This window comes from Coturnix japonica, chromosome 4, assembly GCF_054131305.1.
Source record: "Coturnix japonica strain WE chromosome 4, WE-NBRP24, whole genome shotgun sequence".
Taxonomy (NCBI): domain Eukaryota; kingdom Metazoa; phylum Chordata; class Aves; order Galliformes; family Phasianidae; genus Coturnix; species Coturnix japonica.
The window spans coordinates 60543569-60563920 of NC_140666.1; the positions used below are offsets into that span (position 1 = coordinate 60543569).

The 20352-nt window shown below is 43.2% G+C and overlaps 1 protein-coding gene across 5 annotated transcripts in view; it reads left to right on the forward strand.

Moving 5' to 3' along the window:
- The window catches only part of ELOVL6 (ELOVL fatty acid elongase 6), a 64196-nt gene that overhangs the window by 22226 nt on the left and 21618 nt on the right, over positions 1 to 20352 (forward strand). For 4 of the 5 annotated variants that reach the window (XM_085547061.1, XM_085547060.1, XM_015861984.3 and 1 more), the window contains one exon: positions 19610 to 19741. In XM_085547061.1, coding sequence (XP_085403187.1) covers positions 19671 to 19741 — 71 coding nt within the window. In that variant the 5' untranslated portion in view covers positions 19610 to 19670. Of the gene's footprint in view, positions 1 to 16240; positions 16288 to 19609; positions 19742 to 20352 lie in introns of those variants that run through there. The other variant, XM_015861982.3, reaches the window with a different exon arrangement.

The window sequence follows — 20352 nt, forward strand, 5'->3', positions numbered from 1 at the left end:
GCAGTGCTATTAAAAGAGCACTTTTTCCTCTCAACTGTCTGCATGAAGACAAGTAGAGTTTTGCTCCATTGAGGTAATCCTTCTGTCACCCTTGCCTGCTAATGTCAATATGCATGCAATCTGTTTGGATTAAGTATTAGAGTTGATAAACAAGCTGTGTGAATATGTTTGTGCTTAAAATGACAGCACTGGCTGGCAGTGTGGCTTCCTGGCTAAAAGTACCAGCCAGCTGATATGATACAGCACTTGGTGGCAGGGTAACATGTGAGAATGCAGCTGCTGTGGTCTGGTGAAAGCATTGGGCTGGTGCCAAGATACCCTCCAGTCAGTGGATCAGGAATATAACAGGGAAATCCACAGTTCTTTGTGTTGATGTGGGGTTTGGAGGATTCGTAATGAATGAATAAGTTGTTTCTTTGGGTCTTCTTTGAAAGACTCGTGCTCTGTTGGACTCATTTGTAGAAAAGCTGGGAATAGAAGAAAAAAACTGCTTATGACTGGAGAAGAAGTTGGAGTTAAGGCTGCAGGATGCAGTGTGAATGTCTGCCTTTGAAAGGAGTATGGAGTGAGACACTAACCCTACTGCTGTCTGAGGTTTTGAAGATGACTAGTGGTTATGATGCCTCCCCAGTGGGTTCCTACTAATAAACACCTTAGAAAAATCTGGTTTGCAAAAGGCACCTGGAAGCAGACTTGCTGCAGGGATGCTGGCATCTGAAAACTTCAGGCATGTACAGTCCCTGCCCCCTGTGAAATCTAAGACATTGCTCTCAGTAAATTCTTCTTGGACTTTGATATGTTGTATATTGCTAAGAAAAGCCTAATCACATACTTATACGTATGCGTATGTAAATATATGACGTCTGCCTGGTTAGTAGTTCTGTGACTGATTGTTGCCTTCCAAGAAAAGAATGACCTGCCTTAATATGAGGTGTACTGTTCCCAAAGGTGTTCAAGAAATGTGTAGGTGTGGGACTGAGGGACATGGTTTAGTGGGGAAATGTGGTGGTAGGTGGATGGTTGGACTGGATGATCTTGGAGGTCTTTTCCAACCTTGGTAATTCAATGATTCTATGACTTACAAAAAAAAAGATAACAAAAAAAACAAACTGAAACCTAAGTCTTGATCATTATGTTAAACATTTCTTGGAATAACAGCTTTCTACAACCATTTCATTGAAACTTGTGGGTGCAGTATCTGTTGGCCACTATTGGGCATCCAATAGTGGTTACCCATCCATATTGGGTAAACTTTTGGTTTTGTTCTCATAACAGTAAACAGTGTACCAGAAATAATGCTGTTTGCCCCTGAAACGTTTTGTCTGAACTAATGAGTGACTGGCTGATCTTTTGTGGGTTTTACTATTTATTTATTTTCCAGTTTTCTTTAGAAGCACGCTAGGAGGTAAAAGCCAACAATCTGCGGCTGTGAGTCAGAGAGGCTAATTGTGTCTTGCACAAAAAATTCACAAGCTTTTTCAGCTCAAATTATTTCTTTTCTGCTTTCATTGAATTCATTGGTGGTGAAAGGTTCAGGGTAAACAGTCCTAAGGACTGAATTTTTCTGACCACAGCTATATAAAAGTAGCATGCTACAGTGACCTTGCTCCATTTTGCTTTTCTGCTGAAAGCAAATTGTTAGGCTGTTCCTCGCTAAGAACAGGCTTAATGCAACCAACTCATTACATACAGATTATCAAGTAGTCTTCAGGTAGTAAATGACCTTTGGTCATGGTGGACATGGGCCAGATCTGAACTAACAAACTGTGAAGGTAAAAGGATCTGTATCCCATTACAAAACCATGATCCGGTCTTACTCATTAACATTTTAGTGGCAAAAGTTCAAATGAGTTATTTCATTAATAGTCATGAAACTAATTACACTGAAGTGCATCTGTCAGTAGTAAAGGCAACTGACTTCTGTGCTTCTGAATAAATTCAGTCTGCATTAGGAAATTTTATTCTGCCTGTAAATGAGAGAAATGCATTGCAAATCATGAAGAGGTATTAAAAGGGAGAACGCAGATGTGTCCTAAATGTGATATGCTTGATGCTGCAGTACCCTAATGCAATCAATTAATGAAATGAATAATTAGAAGTGTGTTTGAGTAGGGGAAGAAGGTCTTGGGTAATATTTTGTACCTTATTTCTTACCTCAGATGCTAAAAAGTCATCAAGATAAAAAAGGTTGTGGGGCAGGAGGGTTGTCACTGACCTAGATAAAATCAAACTCAACTCAGCATCAAGATTAATTCGGATATATAGAAATGAGACATGCGTATACTGAGGAGGTCTGAGCAGAGCCCAAAAGGTATTTATTCAAGTGATTTCTATGGGTTTTTGGCACCTGATTATGTCTGAGGATGTAGTTAGATTTCTTTGCTTACAGGAAGCTTATGATGGAGCAACTCAAGTTTCCCAAGCACTAATCCCACAGCCCAATGCTGCAATGACTCCAGTTTGCTGAGTGTGAGAATATGTCCCCCTCATCACTTCCATACCCAGTATAATGTATCAGTTTAGGACTGTTCCCAGTGTCACTCACCATCAGGACTACTGTTTGACTTTGCTGCAAGGTCTCCCTACTATCTATCCCATGTCTTCCTGAACCTGCATGCACTCTACTGATGCCACTGGAGGTATGTGCTTGGAGGTACCTGCTGCTTTTGAGAATGGAAAGCAATGCTGTCTGCATTGTGTGGTCAGTTTTGGACCAAGAAGTGTTCAGTGTGGCTGGTGAGATGGCCTGTCCCTCCATGTGTGCATGCCAGTCATTGGGGAAGCAGTTCCATGTGAGGCCCAGGAATAAGTGGTATCACTTTTAGCCTCCACTAGACAGTTCTTGAGGGTCTCTAAGCCATGTAGCTGTTGCTTGCAGTCACAGGCTGGATTTACTCCTTAAAAAAAAGATAATCTGAGTGTATCCTATGCAAAACTTTGCTTTATAGGCTAAGTCAGACACATTTGTCTGTTTCCTGAGATGAGCAGGTGAAAGATTAGGGAGAGAAGGGGATAGAAGCTGTAAGACATTTTCTGCTAATTCTTACCATTGGACAATGTTCACCCACAGAAGGGCCTCAAAAACAATGATGTGAATGTGGCCAGCTCTGCTTCTGCACCATGGTCTCCTCTTGCTAAAACTGCACCATCTTTCCTGCATTTCTGCAGACTGAAAGAAAGAACATTAATGAATGTGAGCAGTACCAAAGTTATGAGGGTATTTAAGGCAGATGAGCCAGTATATAAATTAATTATGGCATAAAGTTGATTGTGTTTATCAACTATTGGCTAGCAAAAGTACTCCATATAAATGTACGATATGTGGCATGTGAGTATATAGAAGATAAACTAGTTATGACTATAAATATGTCTGTATTTAAATGTCTTCTTGTGTTTTATAATGCTGTGGCATTTTGCTCAGGTATGGTTAGGGAAAAAACTAGATTGCCCCCTACTACTTTTGTGTTGTTAACAGGTTCTAGCAAACACATCTGTGTTACAGACATGTTGCAGGAGATAATGTCTCCAGAGTTTAAGACAAGACAGACATTGAAAATACTGTTTAGTATCTCTGCAATTAAACTGACATACCTACAGGGAAGTTGATGACATGGTAAATGTGTATGTAACGCACATGGTGTATCCAATAAGCTGTTGTTGGAAAGTAAGATGAAGCTCAGTCCCTCTTGCTCCTCATAAGTTCTTCTTCAGACATTCATCCTCTAGAGTGTGGATGTCCAACGTTTTGGCTTGCCTGGACTGCACTGAGTGAAGAGGGATAGTCTCGAGCCACATGTAAAATACAAGTCTGGTAAGCAGACATTATCAGATTTTTGAGTTGAGTGTCTGATTGCAACTCTGTACCTTCTGTTTGAAAACTGGTAGATCATGCATTTATGTCAACTGAAACTGAAGTCTCAACTGTGCAAAAAAACTCATTATTTTTTTTCAGCAATCTTGGAACGTTTTCTTAGATTCCTTCATCACAAAAAGCAACCGTGTGCTTTTTGCTGTTCAGAGCGCTGTGTTTAGCCAATGTGTCACAATGTATAAACTTATTTGCCGTCACTTGAGCCAGCACTGTGCTGTGTCCTCCTGGTGCCCTGATTTCAGCCCAGATAGGGTTAATAGCACACCAAGGTTTGATTGGTGCTGAGCAATGGGTTGCGAGCTTGGAGCCGGAACAGGCCACTTGGTGAGGCAGAGCTGCTGCCATGATGATGGGGCAGGGGCAGCTGCAGGACCAGGATGTGCTGGGCCATATGCCATCCATGGATTGGACATGCTGGCTTTAGAGTCTTGTTGCAAGGGAAACCTGTGCTAGTGTAGCTGTAACAAAGGAGTTGACCGATGCACACTCACAGCACCGGCAACCTGACATCAGTGCATAGTTTTGTGCTGTTGCCAGTGAAATGAACCGTAACAATTCTAGCTGTCGTGGGCAGGCAGAAAATGAATAGAAAAAGACATCATTTTTTTTTATTACTATTATTATTTTTGTTTTCCTTTGGTAGAGAGCACCTTGCTCTTGCTTCACTTGCAGTGTTTCTTAGCAGCCTTGGATCCTCTCAGCTCTCTTGAGCTATAGCAAGACCAGGGGTGCACCTGCATGTGGGCAGTGGGAGCTGCACAGCATGATTTCCAGAGGGGAGAAAGGCCGGGCTGCAGTGATAACTCCTTCTCCCTCCCTGCAAATGGCTGTCATAAGCTTCCATAGTTTGCAGAGGACTTAAGCTAACTCCTTTGGTTGACTAAACACTAATGTGGTCAGATGCATAGTTCCCCTCTTCAGATACTTTTGTTTAATTGGCCCTTGCAGAAAGGGGCCACGTGGGGTTTTTCGATGAGAGATAGCTTTTTCAAATGTTTCTTTTTCACTTAGTAAGCAGTATAAAACCAACACACCCACTCAGGGAGGGGCAGCCTTGCCAATCAGGTCAGCAGAGGTTGAACAGATCAGAATTATCCCAAGGAGCCTCAGGGAATGGAACAGACCCATTTTCCTGATGACTGCCTATGAAAGAGTCACACAGGAGAGATCACTGCATGTTTATCTGTCCCCTTAGAAAGGTTGTTTAAGGACAGGTATTGGGAGAGGGACTGGAGGGAATAAGAAGTAAAGTAAGATTGTTAAAACTATCAGGTTTGTCTGTCAGAGTTATGGTAGCAAATGGTAAAAACAACATTCACCAACTAACATGCAGCTTTCCCAGTGTACTCTGAATGGGAAGGAAATTTTCCGCTAATGCTCTGGAGCTGTGGACCAGACATCAGCATGTCTCTGGGAGTTGCTGAAGTCTCACCATGTGCTTTGGCTGTGTTTGGCCTCCTTGCTGTATTATTTCCCACTGGTCCAATGCAGATTAGAAGACAGATAATAAAGACAGTTTGTTATTTGATAGGCAGAAGAGCTGCTTTGCCCGCAGCATTTGAGTTTGGCTTGGAGTTGCTGAGCTGTATTTCTCAGCTGTGGAAATAGATGCTTATGCCCTAAGCAAGGGTTGTTCCCTGCTTCCCCACCCAATAAGATACAGCAGCCTATGCTACTTCTATTTCGTGTTGATATATTTATGACCAGGGAAAGAGAGCTGTGTGGAAAAGCATAGAGTGTATTTTACCTATGTGTGAATTTATGGCTGGAAGCTGACAATGGCTTGGCAGCCCGTTGGCTCCTCTTGCACAGGCTGAGCAATGCACATTTCCCTGCATCACCTCAGCTCTGACCTGAGCTGACCTGACCTGGAGTGACAGTGTTGCTGTTCATTCCACCTTTCTCCTCTTGGTGGCTGCTGTGGAAGGGGCCACGTGCCATCGGGGCAGCTCCAGGAGGTCCCTTGGTGGACAAGACCACCAAAAACTTGTCAGCCTCAGCTGGTGAGAACTTGGAGATGCCAGTGCTTTCCAGATAGGTGCCAGTATCTGTAATGCAGTAGCCAGGCTCCCTTTCTCATGCCTCTCCACGCACATGCTGTGGGCCAAACCTTGAACTCTTAACCCTGATCTTGCTCCATGACATTGCAAAACCAGGGCCTCTGAAGCACCAAGTGAACATGTCCCTGCTATTGTTACAAATGTCATATTTACTTGCAGTGGGCTAGCAAATACTTCATTGTTTCATTACCAGAAACACACTGTTGCCAGCCAAACCAGTGCAGTGATGCAGCAAAGCATTTCAGCAAAAGAAATGAATGATGAGGAATCCAAGCATGGGTGCAGCTCAGGCAGGTTTCTTCCCAGAGAGGTGTTACAACACTGTGCTCTGTGTTTTCATCCAAGTTTTCATCCAAAGTGGAGCCCTTTGAGCTGTGTGAGAGCAAAGCCATGTGGGACAGTGCAGGGAGGCTGCTCTCAGGCAAGCACCAGTGCTTTGGCCCCACAAAGGGATGTGAACCAACTAGGATGGGAGGCACAGTCGCTGTTAAAGAATATACTGCTTTTGTGAGTCAACCCCAGAGGAATGCAGTTTTAATTTTATCTGCAGTTTGCTGTGCTGCCAGCCTTTATCCATGCAGGCCCTTGTATCAGTGGTAGGCTCGCTACCTTGCTACACCAGTGGCAGTCACACCAGCCCCTTTCAGGGTCTGAGGCTGTTGTAGAGCTCTTGGGGCCCGACCTTGCTGTTCCAGGGCCCTGAGAGGCCATGAGGGTAGAGCCCCACCAGCAAGTGTGCAAAGGGACACAGTCACTGAGCCTGCTGGCAGCCCTTGAGTGTCCCTGTTCTCTTCCTGCCTGATAACTGCAGCCCTCCTTGGGATGTGGCTGGCAGGATGATAGATATCTGTACATCTCTGTTGCTATGTTGTGATAAGGCACATTAGTCTTGGCAGAATTTTGGTGTGTGCATCTGGCCCCATTGCTACCTACAGCTGCTAGACAGGGGGCTGCAGCAAGGAGGGCACTGGAGAGAGAGATCACCTCTGAGAGAGAGGGACAAGCATTGGGATGGGCTGCCCAGGGTAACAGTAGAATCTTCATCCATGGAGATATTTAAGGGTTATGTGGACTAAGGGAATGTGACTTAGTGGTGGGACTTTGTAGGTCAGGTTGGTAGTTGGACTTGGCGATACTGGAGGTCTTTTCCAGCTTAGATGATTCTGTGATTCCGTTATCTTAATCAACACATTCTAGCTCTGTGTCCTGCGGGGTTTGCTCAGCAGTGAAGGAACTGCTGGAAAGTGTAGGAGAAGCATTTGCAAAGTGAAGCTACAGGATTTGCATGCCCTGGGCCTGTGACAAGAGAGGTGAAACATTGCTGCAACCCCGTGTACCACGGAGTCTTTCATCTCCTGGTCAGTGCTCTTAGGCCACTTTCAGCACAGTCATCCTTTAGATACGTTTTGGTAGGCAGGCATGTCCAGATCCTGGCTTGGCATCATTCAGTAACGAACCTGAAAGGTCATGCAGCCTCTCAGCCGGCCCATAATCTTTCTCACAAGCCTGCCAGTCCCTATCTTTGATGCTGGCAAATGCTTCTGCATGTAGAAAGCAGAATCTTGTGGAACTTTGGATGTCATGATGGCTGGGAATTGTCCTCCAGCTTACATGCAATCCAGGCCAGTGTCTGCAGGTTTGCTCTCTGCCAGGAAACATGCATACACCTCCTCACCTTCCCCCTTGTGTGAGAGTAAGAGCAACCTGCCAAGCTGTTTGAACAGACACCTAGCAGAGAAGCGCTCTGAGAGCCTGTGTAAGGCATCGAGAGATCTTTTTATTTATTTATTTTTTATTTAAAGCATCTGTGGTTAGCACACGGTGAACATCAAGATAGTCTTTCAGAGCTTGTGAGCTGAGCCACCCGCTGTGTTTGTTGTGATAGCTTTGTCCCAGCCTGTGTGCTAGGGACTGTCTCACTGCTTTTTTTGGTAGTTTATCATTGAATATGAATACAAAAATCCTCAGTCTTTTAAAAACTTGCTTGTTCTCCCCCTCCCTCCCAAATTAACCAAGGATGAAAAGTAGCACAGTGCTTAAGCAGAGGCAGCAAGACTTTCTTCCCATCCCTAGAAATCAAAATGGCTTGCGTAAGGCAGCCATGGTATTATTTTTTTTAATGCAGGGAGGCATGTTTCCTTTTCATTTGTTAATTACAAAAGAAAATCAGTCAAGGAGAGCCTTGCTAAACAAGTCTGGCATTGAAGGAGAGAAAGAAAGAGAAGAAAAGGCCCTGCCTTTATTCTGTGGCTGGCTGACCTGACTCACAGCCACAGGCTGAATTTGATTTCCTTCAGATTTGTCTTTCCACATTTTTCCTTTCTTTTTTCTTTGTTTGTTTTGCTTTGTTTTGATTTTCATTTTGTTTTTTCCTCACTCCAGTCCTAGAAGCTTCAAAACAACAAAGCTCTGCCTTGTGCTCCCAGGCACACCATGGAGAAGACAGCTTAGAAACTAGGTGTCAGGCATTGACTTGTCGCAGGTAATGCTCATAAAGCAACTCGTGTCCCATTTCTGGCAAGTGGCTACATTGGTTTTCATTTCTCCTTTACCCCCACCCCTTCAGAGGCAAGTCTTTCCCTAGCCTATTTTTTGCCTTTGCCAGATATTTCTCTGGGAAGAAGCAGAGATTGTTTTCAAGAACAAAGAAGAAGTTGCAGGTTTGCTCTCATGTTGTGCCTGGAGAGAAACAATTTGATAAATTTTGCTGGAGAAAAACCATAATAGCCTCACTGGTCGATGGGCTCTGGTGCCTGTGTTCCCCTGGGCTGTCTCCACTGCAGCATTCTGGTCTCTTTGGATTTGAGGAGCTGGGGATATAGGGAGTTTCCCAGGAGAGTTCACAATATCCAGCATAGCAGGAGAAGTCATGCCAGCATCTCCTGGGCTATATTCTGCCGCCTTTCACTTATATTAGCTGCAGGATGATTGAGATTCCTACTGGGACATTTTCTTTTTGGCTACAGGATGTATACTACCTCTAAAATGATTTAAAATACCTCTGTACACCATGGTGGGTAAGAGAAGCTTGAGATCATTTCCTTCATTGCTCTGTTGGATGATTGCAGACACTAAATTCAGATAGGCCCATCATTGCTGGCTCTTTTTATTATTAATTACAGTAGAAATTCCTTGGTCCCCAGGAGCTCCCAAGCTCTCCCATTACCTCTTGTCACCTGCAGAGTTTAGAAGGGCTGACAGAACCAATTCATTTTCTCGAGACTGTTTAGAAATGTGTGAGCCGAACCCACAGTGTGATCTCCAAGTTTAGCCAAATCATTTGAATATAATTCTACTGAAAAACAAAACAACAAAAATAGAAGTTTACAGTCTCCCTTTGAGTGCAAACTTGTTAGTGCTTTTGGTTAAATCTCTATGATGTAAGACCAAATTCTTGCACGTTGACCTATTTGGTTCATGAAACCATTGTCTTTAATTAATATTTAACATTTAGCATGTTCCTGTAGTATTATTAACAGTGTTATTTGGTTATAATGGATACACTTGACACTGTTTAATGGGAGTGAGTGGGAAGAAGTGGGACTCATTCTTCCTGCCATCCAAGCAAAGGGAAGCTCTGACGAGATGCTCTGGGGTGTTGGGTGTATACTTGCACAGGCATTAAATGCAAATCAGAAGAAAGGAATATCTGCAGACTTAAGCAGTACAAGCCATTAGGGCTGTGACTGAAGTTGCGTTATGCCCATTGCCTGGCTGGTGGCCCTGTAACTCTCTTGTTTTATGTAGGGCAAAAGCTCCCGGGGTGGGGCAGGATGGGTGGAGTGCAGGTTGCAGCCTGGATCGAATACTCTTTAGAAATGTGGGTGAGAAGCTCAGCCATAGGAACATGGCCTTCATTGTCTTGGTCTTTTTATCTTCCATGCCTCCTACTATACACTCAATTGCATTGCTCAGACCCCTGAGTACACCAAGTCACTATCTGGAAAAGGCTTCTGGTGTCCATGTGTAGCTGCAGGACTATGGCAGCAGCCAATTACTTTTTGCTTTTGAACATGGAAGGGGTGAGATGTAGGGACACTTGTATGTTTGTAAGTGAAAGTAAGATGAAAAAACACTGAGATGGGGAGGGAAGAGAATCGCATGGATTCTTAAAGAAGGAGTAAATTCTTTCCCCTTGGTGTTTCAAACTTGAGACAGTAGTGAAAGCTTGGTCTGAAGAAGGTAGTTGTGAAACTCCCTGATCTGCATCTCTTAGTCTTAGTAAACAGAAAGGAGGCTAAAGCTGAGGGGAAAAAAAGAAAGGAAAGCAGTAAACGTTAGCAAACTGTGATTTGCTCTAGGGTATCAGGAAAGTGGAAAAACTTGTTGAATGCACATTGTTACACATTTTTCTCTGGATGCTTGTGTTAGCTCCACAGCAAACATGTAGTTGCGTTGATCATTACCAGCCTCAAAGAGATAGCATTTGCCTTTCCCAGGGAGAGAAACTTGTAAAAGCATGCTATTGTTAATGTGTGTGCAGAAACTGGAGCACCCGGTCGGTGCAAGCTGGAAGGCACTGGGATGGCACTGCTTTAGGAAAGGGAAGGTTGTTGCGTTGCCCCCCAGATCCTGCACACAGCTGCCAAGGGAGCATCAGAGCATCCCTGCATGCGGCGTTAATGAAAATGGGTTTGTGTATAATTACCACAGCTGCTCATAGCTTAACAGGAGCAGTGGGCAGGTGTAGGAGAGATGGGTTTACTGGTGTCTTGTAGAAGTCATCTGGAAGAAGGTGGTAAGGATGGGTGATGAGAATAAATGGGTACATTGCACCCTCTATGTGATATAAACATATATTGAGGAGTGTCCTGGCTCTTTACTAAACCAGACTTTTCTTTACCTCTGTATAAGCCCTAAGTTAGTAAGCCTGCCTTGGAGAGAAACCCAACAATTACAGAGGAAATTGGTGGTGGACAATTCAATTAGGACAAGTGATAGCAAAAAGAATATCTATGGAGATGTAAAACAGATTCTGGTTATGCGACCTCTGGGAAAAAAGCAACGGCTGGGTCACTTATTTATTTCTCTACTTTTATGGGAGACTGCTTTCTATTTTCAAACGTCTGAAGTGGTATCACTGACATGCCAGCAGGCTTTCTTGTTGGTTTACAGTAATTTGTTGCTTACACTCCTTAGTCACTGAGGTCATTAAATTCTGAAGGTGGTATTTGAATTGCTTAAAAGCATTTTTTATTTCCTTCCTTTGGAGCTGTGTGCCAGTCACTGCTCCCTCCTGGCCATGCTGGTTTTCCTTTGTATGGTGTCACGTGTGCAGCCACTTCCACCCTGGTCCAGATTCCTTTCCTCCTGGCACTTCCTATCTCCCTACAGGTCCTCTGCGACCATGATTTGGCAGAAACCAGGATCTGAACCTCTCCATGTGTACACAACAATTTAATGTTATGCTCACTAATCCTTTAGTAACCTGGACTCTTTGTACTGCCATGGAAAGTGAAATACTGCTAAGCAGTTTAGGATCCCATCTAATTAGGTGAGGCGGCAACTAAGGGCAGGGAACAGCCATGCTCTCATGATTGGAAGCAAAAAGAAAGACCCCAGCTTTTCAGCTGGGCCAAGCTAGTGTGTCCCATCACCTCTTATGGGAAATGTGGGTGCCTGCTTCAGGCACAAAGGTTTAGGCAGGGGGTGAAAAGCCCAAATGAGCTGTCATCAACTTATTGCTGACAGGATATAGATAAGCCACATTAATGCTGTGTACTTTGTACTGCCTTGTGCCACTCCTGCTGGTTTATGCCTATTGCTGCAGGCTGGTTCAGGACTGCAAACAGGATGTTTACCAAAAACGCCTAAAAAACAGCCCGGCTGTGGGAGTAATTGGGGAAGGGGTGCTGGGGATCACAGACGTTTACTATGTTCCTGCTCAGTCTTCATTTCCACTGCAGGCTTTAGGAGTGTCATCCAGCCTGTTACTGTCTGAGCTGGCTACTGAGAAGTGTGACCATAAAGAGAAAATTACTTCCACTGGTTTACCATTGGCAATATTTGTCAGGGTGCTGTACATTTTCTTCTCAAATATGTTTAGCTGGATTCAGGCTCTTCCTTTATCTTTGTAATGTTCTGTTTTAAAGGTACTGATTTCAGGTAGAACAGATCTGGATTTTAAGGTAAAGGCTATAGGTCGTGGCTAATGACAGGGGAATTTTAACAGATAGAAAGTACTCAGAAATGAATTAACGTGTTAGTCTGAGGATGGAAGCCTCTACTAGAAATAAAGGTGTAAAATTCTTACATATTTAGTGAAGTTTAGTTCCTGAAAATGTCACTTGTTAATTATTACTTAGCCAGCTAACGCATTCCCTGCTAGGGGACACGTTGGACAAGAGGCAGAGCATCATGTCATAAGGAGGCAGCAACATGGAAGCCTGACTTGTGGCAGCTCTGAGCTTCTTCCAGCTGCTGGAAAATGTTTTTCCAGCCTGCTACCCAGCTGGTAAAAGAGGGAGTGGCTGTTTGGAAGGGCTCTTTGTTTTAGAGATGCAATTGAAAAAATGCAAGATTGCACCATTTTTTTGTGGATTCTGTTGGTTTCCTTCAATTAAGGATTAGGTCCACATTCGCTGCAGCTTTTCCATTGGCTTCCTTCGTCACTTGATCGCACAACAGTAGACAAAGGTCAGATATCCTGAGATTATATTAGATACTTCAAGCAATCTTTGCCATCATGCATCAAAAGATACTGCAGGACCGGTCAGAGCTGGTAGTCGTTCTCCAGGTGGCCTGATTTTTCTTCACTGATGGATGATGGAACAGATTCCTTCATTTCCTTCTCGGCTCAAATATCTTTTTTTTTGAGCACTGTTTTCCCCCGCCTCCTCCACAGAGCAATGAGAATTTATAGGCTTTGAAAGCAAGTTGTTTTACTCTGCAGCTCTGCTACAGAGATGTCACTGGCACCAGTGTCCCCTTTTAATCAGACCTAAGCCACAAAATGGCATTGCTGGCTTGCTCAGGTCCATCTCTCTAGATGTCGGCCTTTAGATGAGGAGTGAGGTCATTCTAATCTGTTGTGCTTTTCAGGCATCCCATCAGTTTGGTTTCCTCGAGGATAATTTAATTGTTGCCAGCACTGAAAGAGTTACAAAGTGATCCTGTCCATAAGGTGGTCATCAAGCCTGACATATAAGGGCTTATTTGTACACGGCTCGTGGCTGCCCTGTTTCTAAGGTTACGCTCTGCTCCAGAGGAGAATCCTGTATGTCTCTTTTGGCTGGGAACCTGCTCAGAAAGATGAAATCGTGTTTTGTTTGTGTTTTGCAATCCAGTAGCAGTTGTGGCAACATCATTTAGGGGTAATACTGCAGAAGGCTGAAAGGGAGCAACATCGGCTGGAATGTCTTTTAGGACAGACTGAAAAACAGCATGCTACTTGCTTGCAATCACTGCATTTTTCCTGTTTTGGTTCGTTGTTTTCTTTTTAACTAGTGCTCTTTAAATTATTATTTTTATTCCTAATATTTTTGGAGATCCAACAGTCGCTATTTCCAAGGGTACTTACAAGCTGCATATCCAATACTAGAGATAGGTGACCTGCATAGGTGTACCTGCAGATGCAGGGATATACGTAATGTTAGCAAAGTCTGGCTGATTTGTTATTTCCAGTGTTGCATCATGTCCTGTCAAATAAATGAATATCTGTCCCCAAAGCACTGACTAAAGCCGCACTTGTCTATATAAATAACATTCAGAAATTGCTTTGAGGGGTCTTGCTGGATCTGTCGGTCTTACGTTGATGTAATACTTAAATATAAACTCATTAAATGTCGTAATCATTGATTGTTTTGATCAGATGAAGCAGATCAAAGGAGTGGTGCAATAGGAGATCTAGTTATTTTCAAGCTGTGTCTGTATAACACAACTCCTCTTGTATCATCATTAATCACTTACAGGTGACACCTCAGTACAAATAGAGCAGCTTTAAACAGGAGAGATGTAGGTCAGTAGTCCCCAAGTTCACTTGCTGTTGAGCTTGTTTACTAGCTCCAGGTTTTTACTGTAGAGGCCAGAGGTTTAAATTTGCATTGATGAAATTAAGAGTGAAAGTACTGTAGCTTTTCATCAGAGCTGCAATGTTCTGACCTACATTGGCTTCTCTGTTCTCTGCCATCTCTCCAGCAGCTGCCTAAGAGGCCTACCAAAGCCTGGAGGGCCCAGGGAGACACTACTTCCATCACCTCTTATAGCCATTATAATTCTTAGCATTAAGTACATACATATCAAAGGGATACCAATGAGTTTAGTCAAGGTTCCCATCGGAGAGGAAGTCTTTCTGACTACATCAGCAGCCATGAAGACTCTTAACAGGGCCAGGGATGGTCACTATTTTGCCAGTGCATTCCAATGAGTCAACCTGTAGTTCTGATGCTGTAAATCTTGGGCCATTGCAGTAGTTATTTACGATGAGCGTCAGCAATGAGCTCAGATTCTGGCCTGTCCCTAAGGAAGAATGAAGATGCTGGAGATGGGCACACAGGCTCTAGCAGAGGCTGAATGCTGTCAACAGCGATGCCAGCAGAATGTGAGGACATCCGGCCTGCCAGGCTGGGATTTCCATTGCTTTCCTAGGTAAAGACACCCAGAAGACTGCCACCACTGCAAGCACACAGTCACCTACAATCTGTGTTAGGAGGGTCTCTGTTCACAGCACAACTTATAAGGTGAGGAAACCTAGGACAGAGCCCAGGATAAAGCTGATTTGCCTTCAGAGATAATAAACTTTTGGCAGCTGGTTTCAGTACCCATACTTCTGGGGATTTTGTTTTCTGCAGTGCTTTCCACATGAGGAGTATTTTTTTTCTCATGATATTGCAGATATTTGGGATTGTAGCTTACATGTTTTAAGGGTTTATAGTTTGTATCATTAAGCTTATAAGATTATAAAGACCAAGGGCTTTCATATTCTTCACAGCTGAGTTTGACTCTTCCATCTAAAACATTTGTCCATGAATTTTAACTTCATTTTAGCACCTTTACACCTCTCTAACATTTCCCCTACAAAAGGAAAGCAAATTATAGGGTTTCCTATTGTTGTTTTCTTCCCTAGCTATATTCGCTTTAGTTTATGGCTAATGAGGAGGGTGTGGCCCCTCACTACCTGTCCTTACCTCCCCAGGGGCAATGCCCACACATGCTGGTGATGGGGAACAGGGGCTATCTGTAGGCAGGCACACAGCTGGATCACAGATGCATGTGATTTTATGGCAAGTCACACACACACACACACACAAACAAACAAAAAAAGTCAGTTCCCTTTAAACCAAGCTGCTTTTTCATGGATTTGAGCCCATGGATTGAGGGTGGTGTAGCTTCTGTATGTTGCTAATTCCATAAATATGATGAAATGCAGCTGTGGGGATAGTGAACCCTGCCTGGGACTTATTCTCTGACTCCTCTTCTCTTGCCACTGGTGGAAGGGTGCATGAGGAGATGCTCTGACTGCTGGCAAGGAGTGCACTCACATATCCAGCAGTGCCATTTACAAGGGAGCTGGAGGTCTGTGCATTCCTTGCGAGGCAAGTTTTGGAAATCAGAGAATTGTTCTGAGATGTATCCTTGCTTACACTCCAGTAGCCTGTGACGTCAAAGAGTGTCATTGGTGAGTCACCTACCCTCATGTCTGACTGCTGCTCTAAATATAAATGTCAAAAGATGGTTAGGCTGTAGGAGTAAATCGGTCTGCGTTGGCATGTACATTTCAGGCTAGTCTTTGTGTTCTGCATTTTGCTTTTTCTCCAGTGCTGGTGTGGTCAATGGGAAACAAAGGCAGTAGTGCCAGCTCAGACTTTTTCCATGCACACATCTGACACATTACATCTCTTTGTGCTGGCTCTGTCAGTACTGAATCTGAGAAGAGGGAGAAAAAGGGCTGCTTCGACAGCATTTCTGAAGTAGACACCCTGAGAAACTGTGAAGCATTTTCACAACGTTTTTTTGTATATACAGAATGTGTGATACTTAAACAAGCCTCCGAGAGAAAGTTCCTTTGCCAAGGCTGCTAGCCACTGCTAGTGGACCGTAGCCATGGAGATGCTGTATGATTTATGCTGCTGGAGTGGAAATGTTAAGCCACGGCCTGAAGCAGTGATTGAACACCTGGTGGGAAGGCAGGGCCAACTCAGGGGAGCTCAGGTGGTTGCAATGTACCTGTGTGACCAGAAGGGGTGGAGCCAGGATCGACTTTTTCCCAGGCCTCATTTAAGGGCTTGCTTCATTTGTGCTTGTCCATGTTTGCTGTGGCTAAAGACTTGCTATCCCCCTATTATCTCTGTATCTCTCAAGTTTGGAGTTTCAGTAACAAATACAAATGTTTTTCTTGTTGAAAGCTGTGAGAAGCAGGTAAGAAAAGTGTCGTGTATTTCATCTTACCAAGTTGTTTTGTTTTTTTTAAGTGAAATATGTATGTTTTGTAAGATAAACAAAATGTTGACGAATGCCACAAGAAAAACATCAGGACCCTGAAACTGCCTGTTTCCTTGCCTGAAGCACTTTGTTCTGGCAATAGGGATGTTATTTTTTGTTGCTGGGCTTTTTTTTGACTTGTGCTCCCTTTAACAGCTTCTGCAGAAGTGGTAATGAATTTAAGAATCAGCTCTGCATGAAGGAAGTAAATGCATCTTTATAATAAGTTTGTCTGAAAACCTATACGAGGCAAGGAGAAGCAGATAACCCTGCTTCACTTTATTGTGCCCCTGCTGAGTGCTGTTATGGGGCTAATCCTGTGTTACATTATAGGAAGTAGTTAAAAGATCAACAGAGGTTGTCCTTTGTGTGTTTCTGTAAGGATTTCCTTAACCATTAAAGAAAATCCTTTGGCAGTATTAGATTTTATATATCTATCTCAGTTCACTCATTATCATCAGAAATGGCTCAGGCTGCTATTTTCAGAATAAAAGAAAATGACAACAGTGCATCTGGGCTGCAAACACCTTGTCAGAGGCGTTGCCGCGTTTTGGGTAATCTCACTTCACATCATAGATGCCAGAATAGCTTGTGCTGCTGTATGTGAGACTCATCACGAGGCCCTGGGCTGTTATTTTGAATGCTATGTCATTTCTTCTCTTTTCAGTGTTTTATAAATCACTGATTTCTGCCTCTCTCTTCTTGGCTGTACTTTTTTCCTTCTCTTCTTTCCCATCTATGTTGCTCTAACAGGAGGCAAATCTAATGAAGGGTGCGAGCCTCTGGAAATCACATAATCAACTCTTCTATGAAAAACCAAATCTCTCTTTGATTTACACAATGTAGAGGGTCAGTCAAATAGTGTGGGCTGTGTTCCAGGTGAAAGTAGTAATGCCTTTTGCTGCTTTAGGATTTTTATGAGACAGTGACCAAAGCTCTTTGTGCAGCATTGGCAGCCTGAGTCTATTAGTATGTGTCTAGGTGAGGGATGTCACCTGCATTTTCAGCCTTTCCCTTTTCACAGAAACCTTCAGACCAAGCAGAGCATCTTACAGCTTCTCTAGAAAATTCCCTCCCTTCTGGGGGGACAAGCTGGCAACTTTCTACAGCAGGGTGTGGAGTTGTATTCAGCATGGATAGTACTTAGCCCCTGAAGTCTGAAAATGTAGGAAGGTGGGAGACAACTGCGAGAAACAGAAATGCCAGAAAAATGTGGAGGATTTAGCAGCCTTGTCTTTATGTCTACTGTGTTACCCTGAAGAACATTGTTGATGGCAAACACATGAACGCGCTAGCATTGAAGCGACTGGATGTGAGTCTGCCACAGACTTACTTGCAGGGGATTTTTTCTAAGCTTTGAGGTTGTTGTTCTGCTTAGTGTCTCTACATATAGCAGCAATGGAAAGTTGCAGTGCTGTAGAGTGACCCCAAAGCTCTGTCTTTAAAATCCTTGTTTGGTATGAACCTTTTTGGCTTAAAGTGTGTCAGATAAAAATGAGTGCTGTGAGAATGCTGTTGCTTTGTATCTCCAGTCCAGGAACCAGTCTGTAGGCATGAACCTCTTATGAATGTCTATCGCAAAATTATTGCAAGGGGACTGGGTAATACCAATCTAAAGCTGTTGAACAGATCAGTAAGAGTACATACTTCTGCAGTTTCTTTATATCTGTATCGCCTGGATTATCCAGTCCTTTATCCATTGTTGTGCTTCAAACTGTAGAAAATTCTAAGATCTTTGGCTGGCAAAAGTAGAAGTTAATAAAAGTCATCAGGAGTCATCAAAACTAAAAATAAAATGCATTCAAAGTCAGACTAATCCTCATTCAGTATTGTTCTTTCCTCTGTAGGAGATAGGTGTTGCCTTGTTCCTTATCTGAAACAGCTTCCAGCTGCTCTCAGCATCACATCATGCAAACAGTCACACCTCATGTCTAGCACTGCCAGCACAGAGCTGTGTGCAATGGGAATGCTGTTTGCCATTGCTGCAGACAATGCTGAACTCATTATGAAGCTGGTAAAAGTGACCTTAAATTTATCTGTTCTAATTAGTGTAATACGGCTGTTGACCTCATTCAGCTGATTGAACTCACAAGAAATAATGTCAGTAACAAGGACTAAAATGAAATATCACCTAGTGTGAATTATTATGGTGTATCTTGCTGAGGAAGAAAGGAGTCCAGTGCAGTTATGAAGACTACAGTGTTCCTCCTTCCCATGTCAGAAGGGACATGAGATCTTTTAGCTTGCTGTCACCTTTCCTGGGTTACTGATAAAATAGTTGGCTTTCAAGAAGGTGTGTCTTCCTTTCTGGGATTCAAAAAGAACCAACACCTCCTGGTGCAAAGCCATATTCCATTGATATTATTGTGTATAATTTTAGCTTTTGTAGAGAAAAATCTGCTCTTAAATATATCCACCCAGTCAGGCCACCATTAGAGCTGTACACTAATGGTATTTTACTCAGTGTAATGCAGTGATATGTAGGTAAAAATCCCAGACTGAGTCTATTTCTGACATCCAATGGTTGATTTGCAGTGAATTAGAGTACCGGAGTTCAAATGCTTGCTGATTATTGCTGAGCTGGGCTACTGTCAGGCATTTGTAAAAAATAAGGCTTGCAATTTTACCAGTATCATTGAAGTTCTCAAAAGAGCCCTGCATGACCTTTCAGCACATTCACTGGAGTTCCCACAGTGGCAATTATAAGCAGGGCATGACACAGCATCATTGCGGCTTAACAGGGCTATTGACCTCTTGCATCTGGCCCTGGTGGGAGATCCATAATGCCTGGAAATGTTCAAGATCTTTAAGTATCTCTTGGTAAGAAACAGTGGGAAACAAAATTGCCAGGTACCAGGAAGTAGATATGAAAATAACAAACAAGTCACAAAACCTCATGAAGCATTCACCTCATTGTACTTACAGAAGGTGGAGGACCATGTGAGAACTCTAGTGTCTATTCTGATCTTCGCAGAAGATGAGTCTTTGTAAATTGAGGAATATGAAGCACCAAATGTGGCTGTCCTTTGGGGGAGAATGACCTCGGGGTCAGTTTTGCTTGCAGTGATACCTGGACCTGTATGCTGACATGTAGATTCATACAGGAACAGAAATCTCCACTGGGCTGCAGGAATGTCTTCTGCAGAGTTTCCTTTCAAGGAAACACACAAGTACTTGGCAGTTATGTCCAGCTGTGACTCTGCTATCTATCTGATACTAATTTGGTTCTTGACAGGTGTTTTTTCTTTTTGTTTTGCAGGAAGAAATCTTTTCTATTTTCAGCACTGTACGCTGCCTTCATATTTGGTGGTCGGCACCTAATGAATAAACGAGCAAAATTTGAACTGAGGAAACCACTAGTGCTCTGGTCCCTGAGCCTTGCTGTATTCAGGTAGGCATTCCTTCTCATCAACTGCTTTTGACAGTAGTCTCTGAAAAGGGTTTTCATTTCATAAGATTTAACAGGATTTAACAGCAGTGGCAACAAGCTTGTCCAGGAGTGGCCTTTCTTTAGTGCTGCTACTCAAGGTTATGTCCTGATCCAGTCATCGCCATTGAAATGGTCCCCTTCGACTTGCCAGATTATGCAGCATTCAAAGAAGGGAGAAATCAGTAATACTCTTGGAGAGCAAAGGTGAAAAAGAAAGTGAGGACAAGAGAAAAAGCATGAATCATTGCAGTAAATTTACCATGCAAACTACAAATGGAAATAAACCAATTAAGACGCTAGTCTTGTTCTGATTTGCTAGTTGGTATTACATTTATGTGGGTGCATATACAGAATATTTAATTGAGGTTCTGACCTCTATTACAGTGAGATAAACCTGGCCCACTGTGACTGAGATCAGAATTTGGTTTCTGGTTATTCCATCAGAAGCAAAGAGCTTACAAATACAACAGATGGGTGGCTGCACAGCAAAAAGGCTCTGTTTTCGTAGTGGGCTGCTCTAGTTCTGTGTTGCTCCTGTATCACCGAGTATAGGGAAATCAGGCTCACATTCT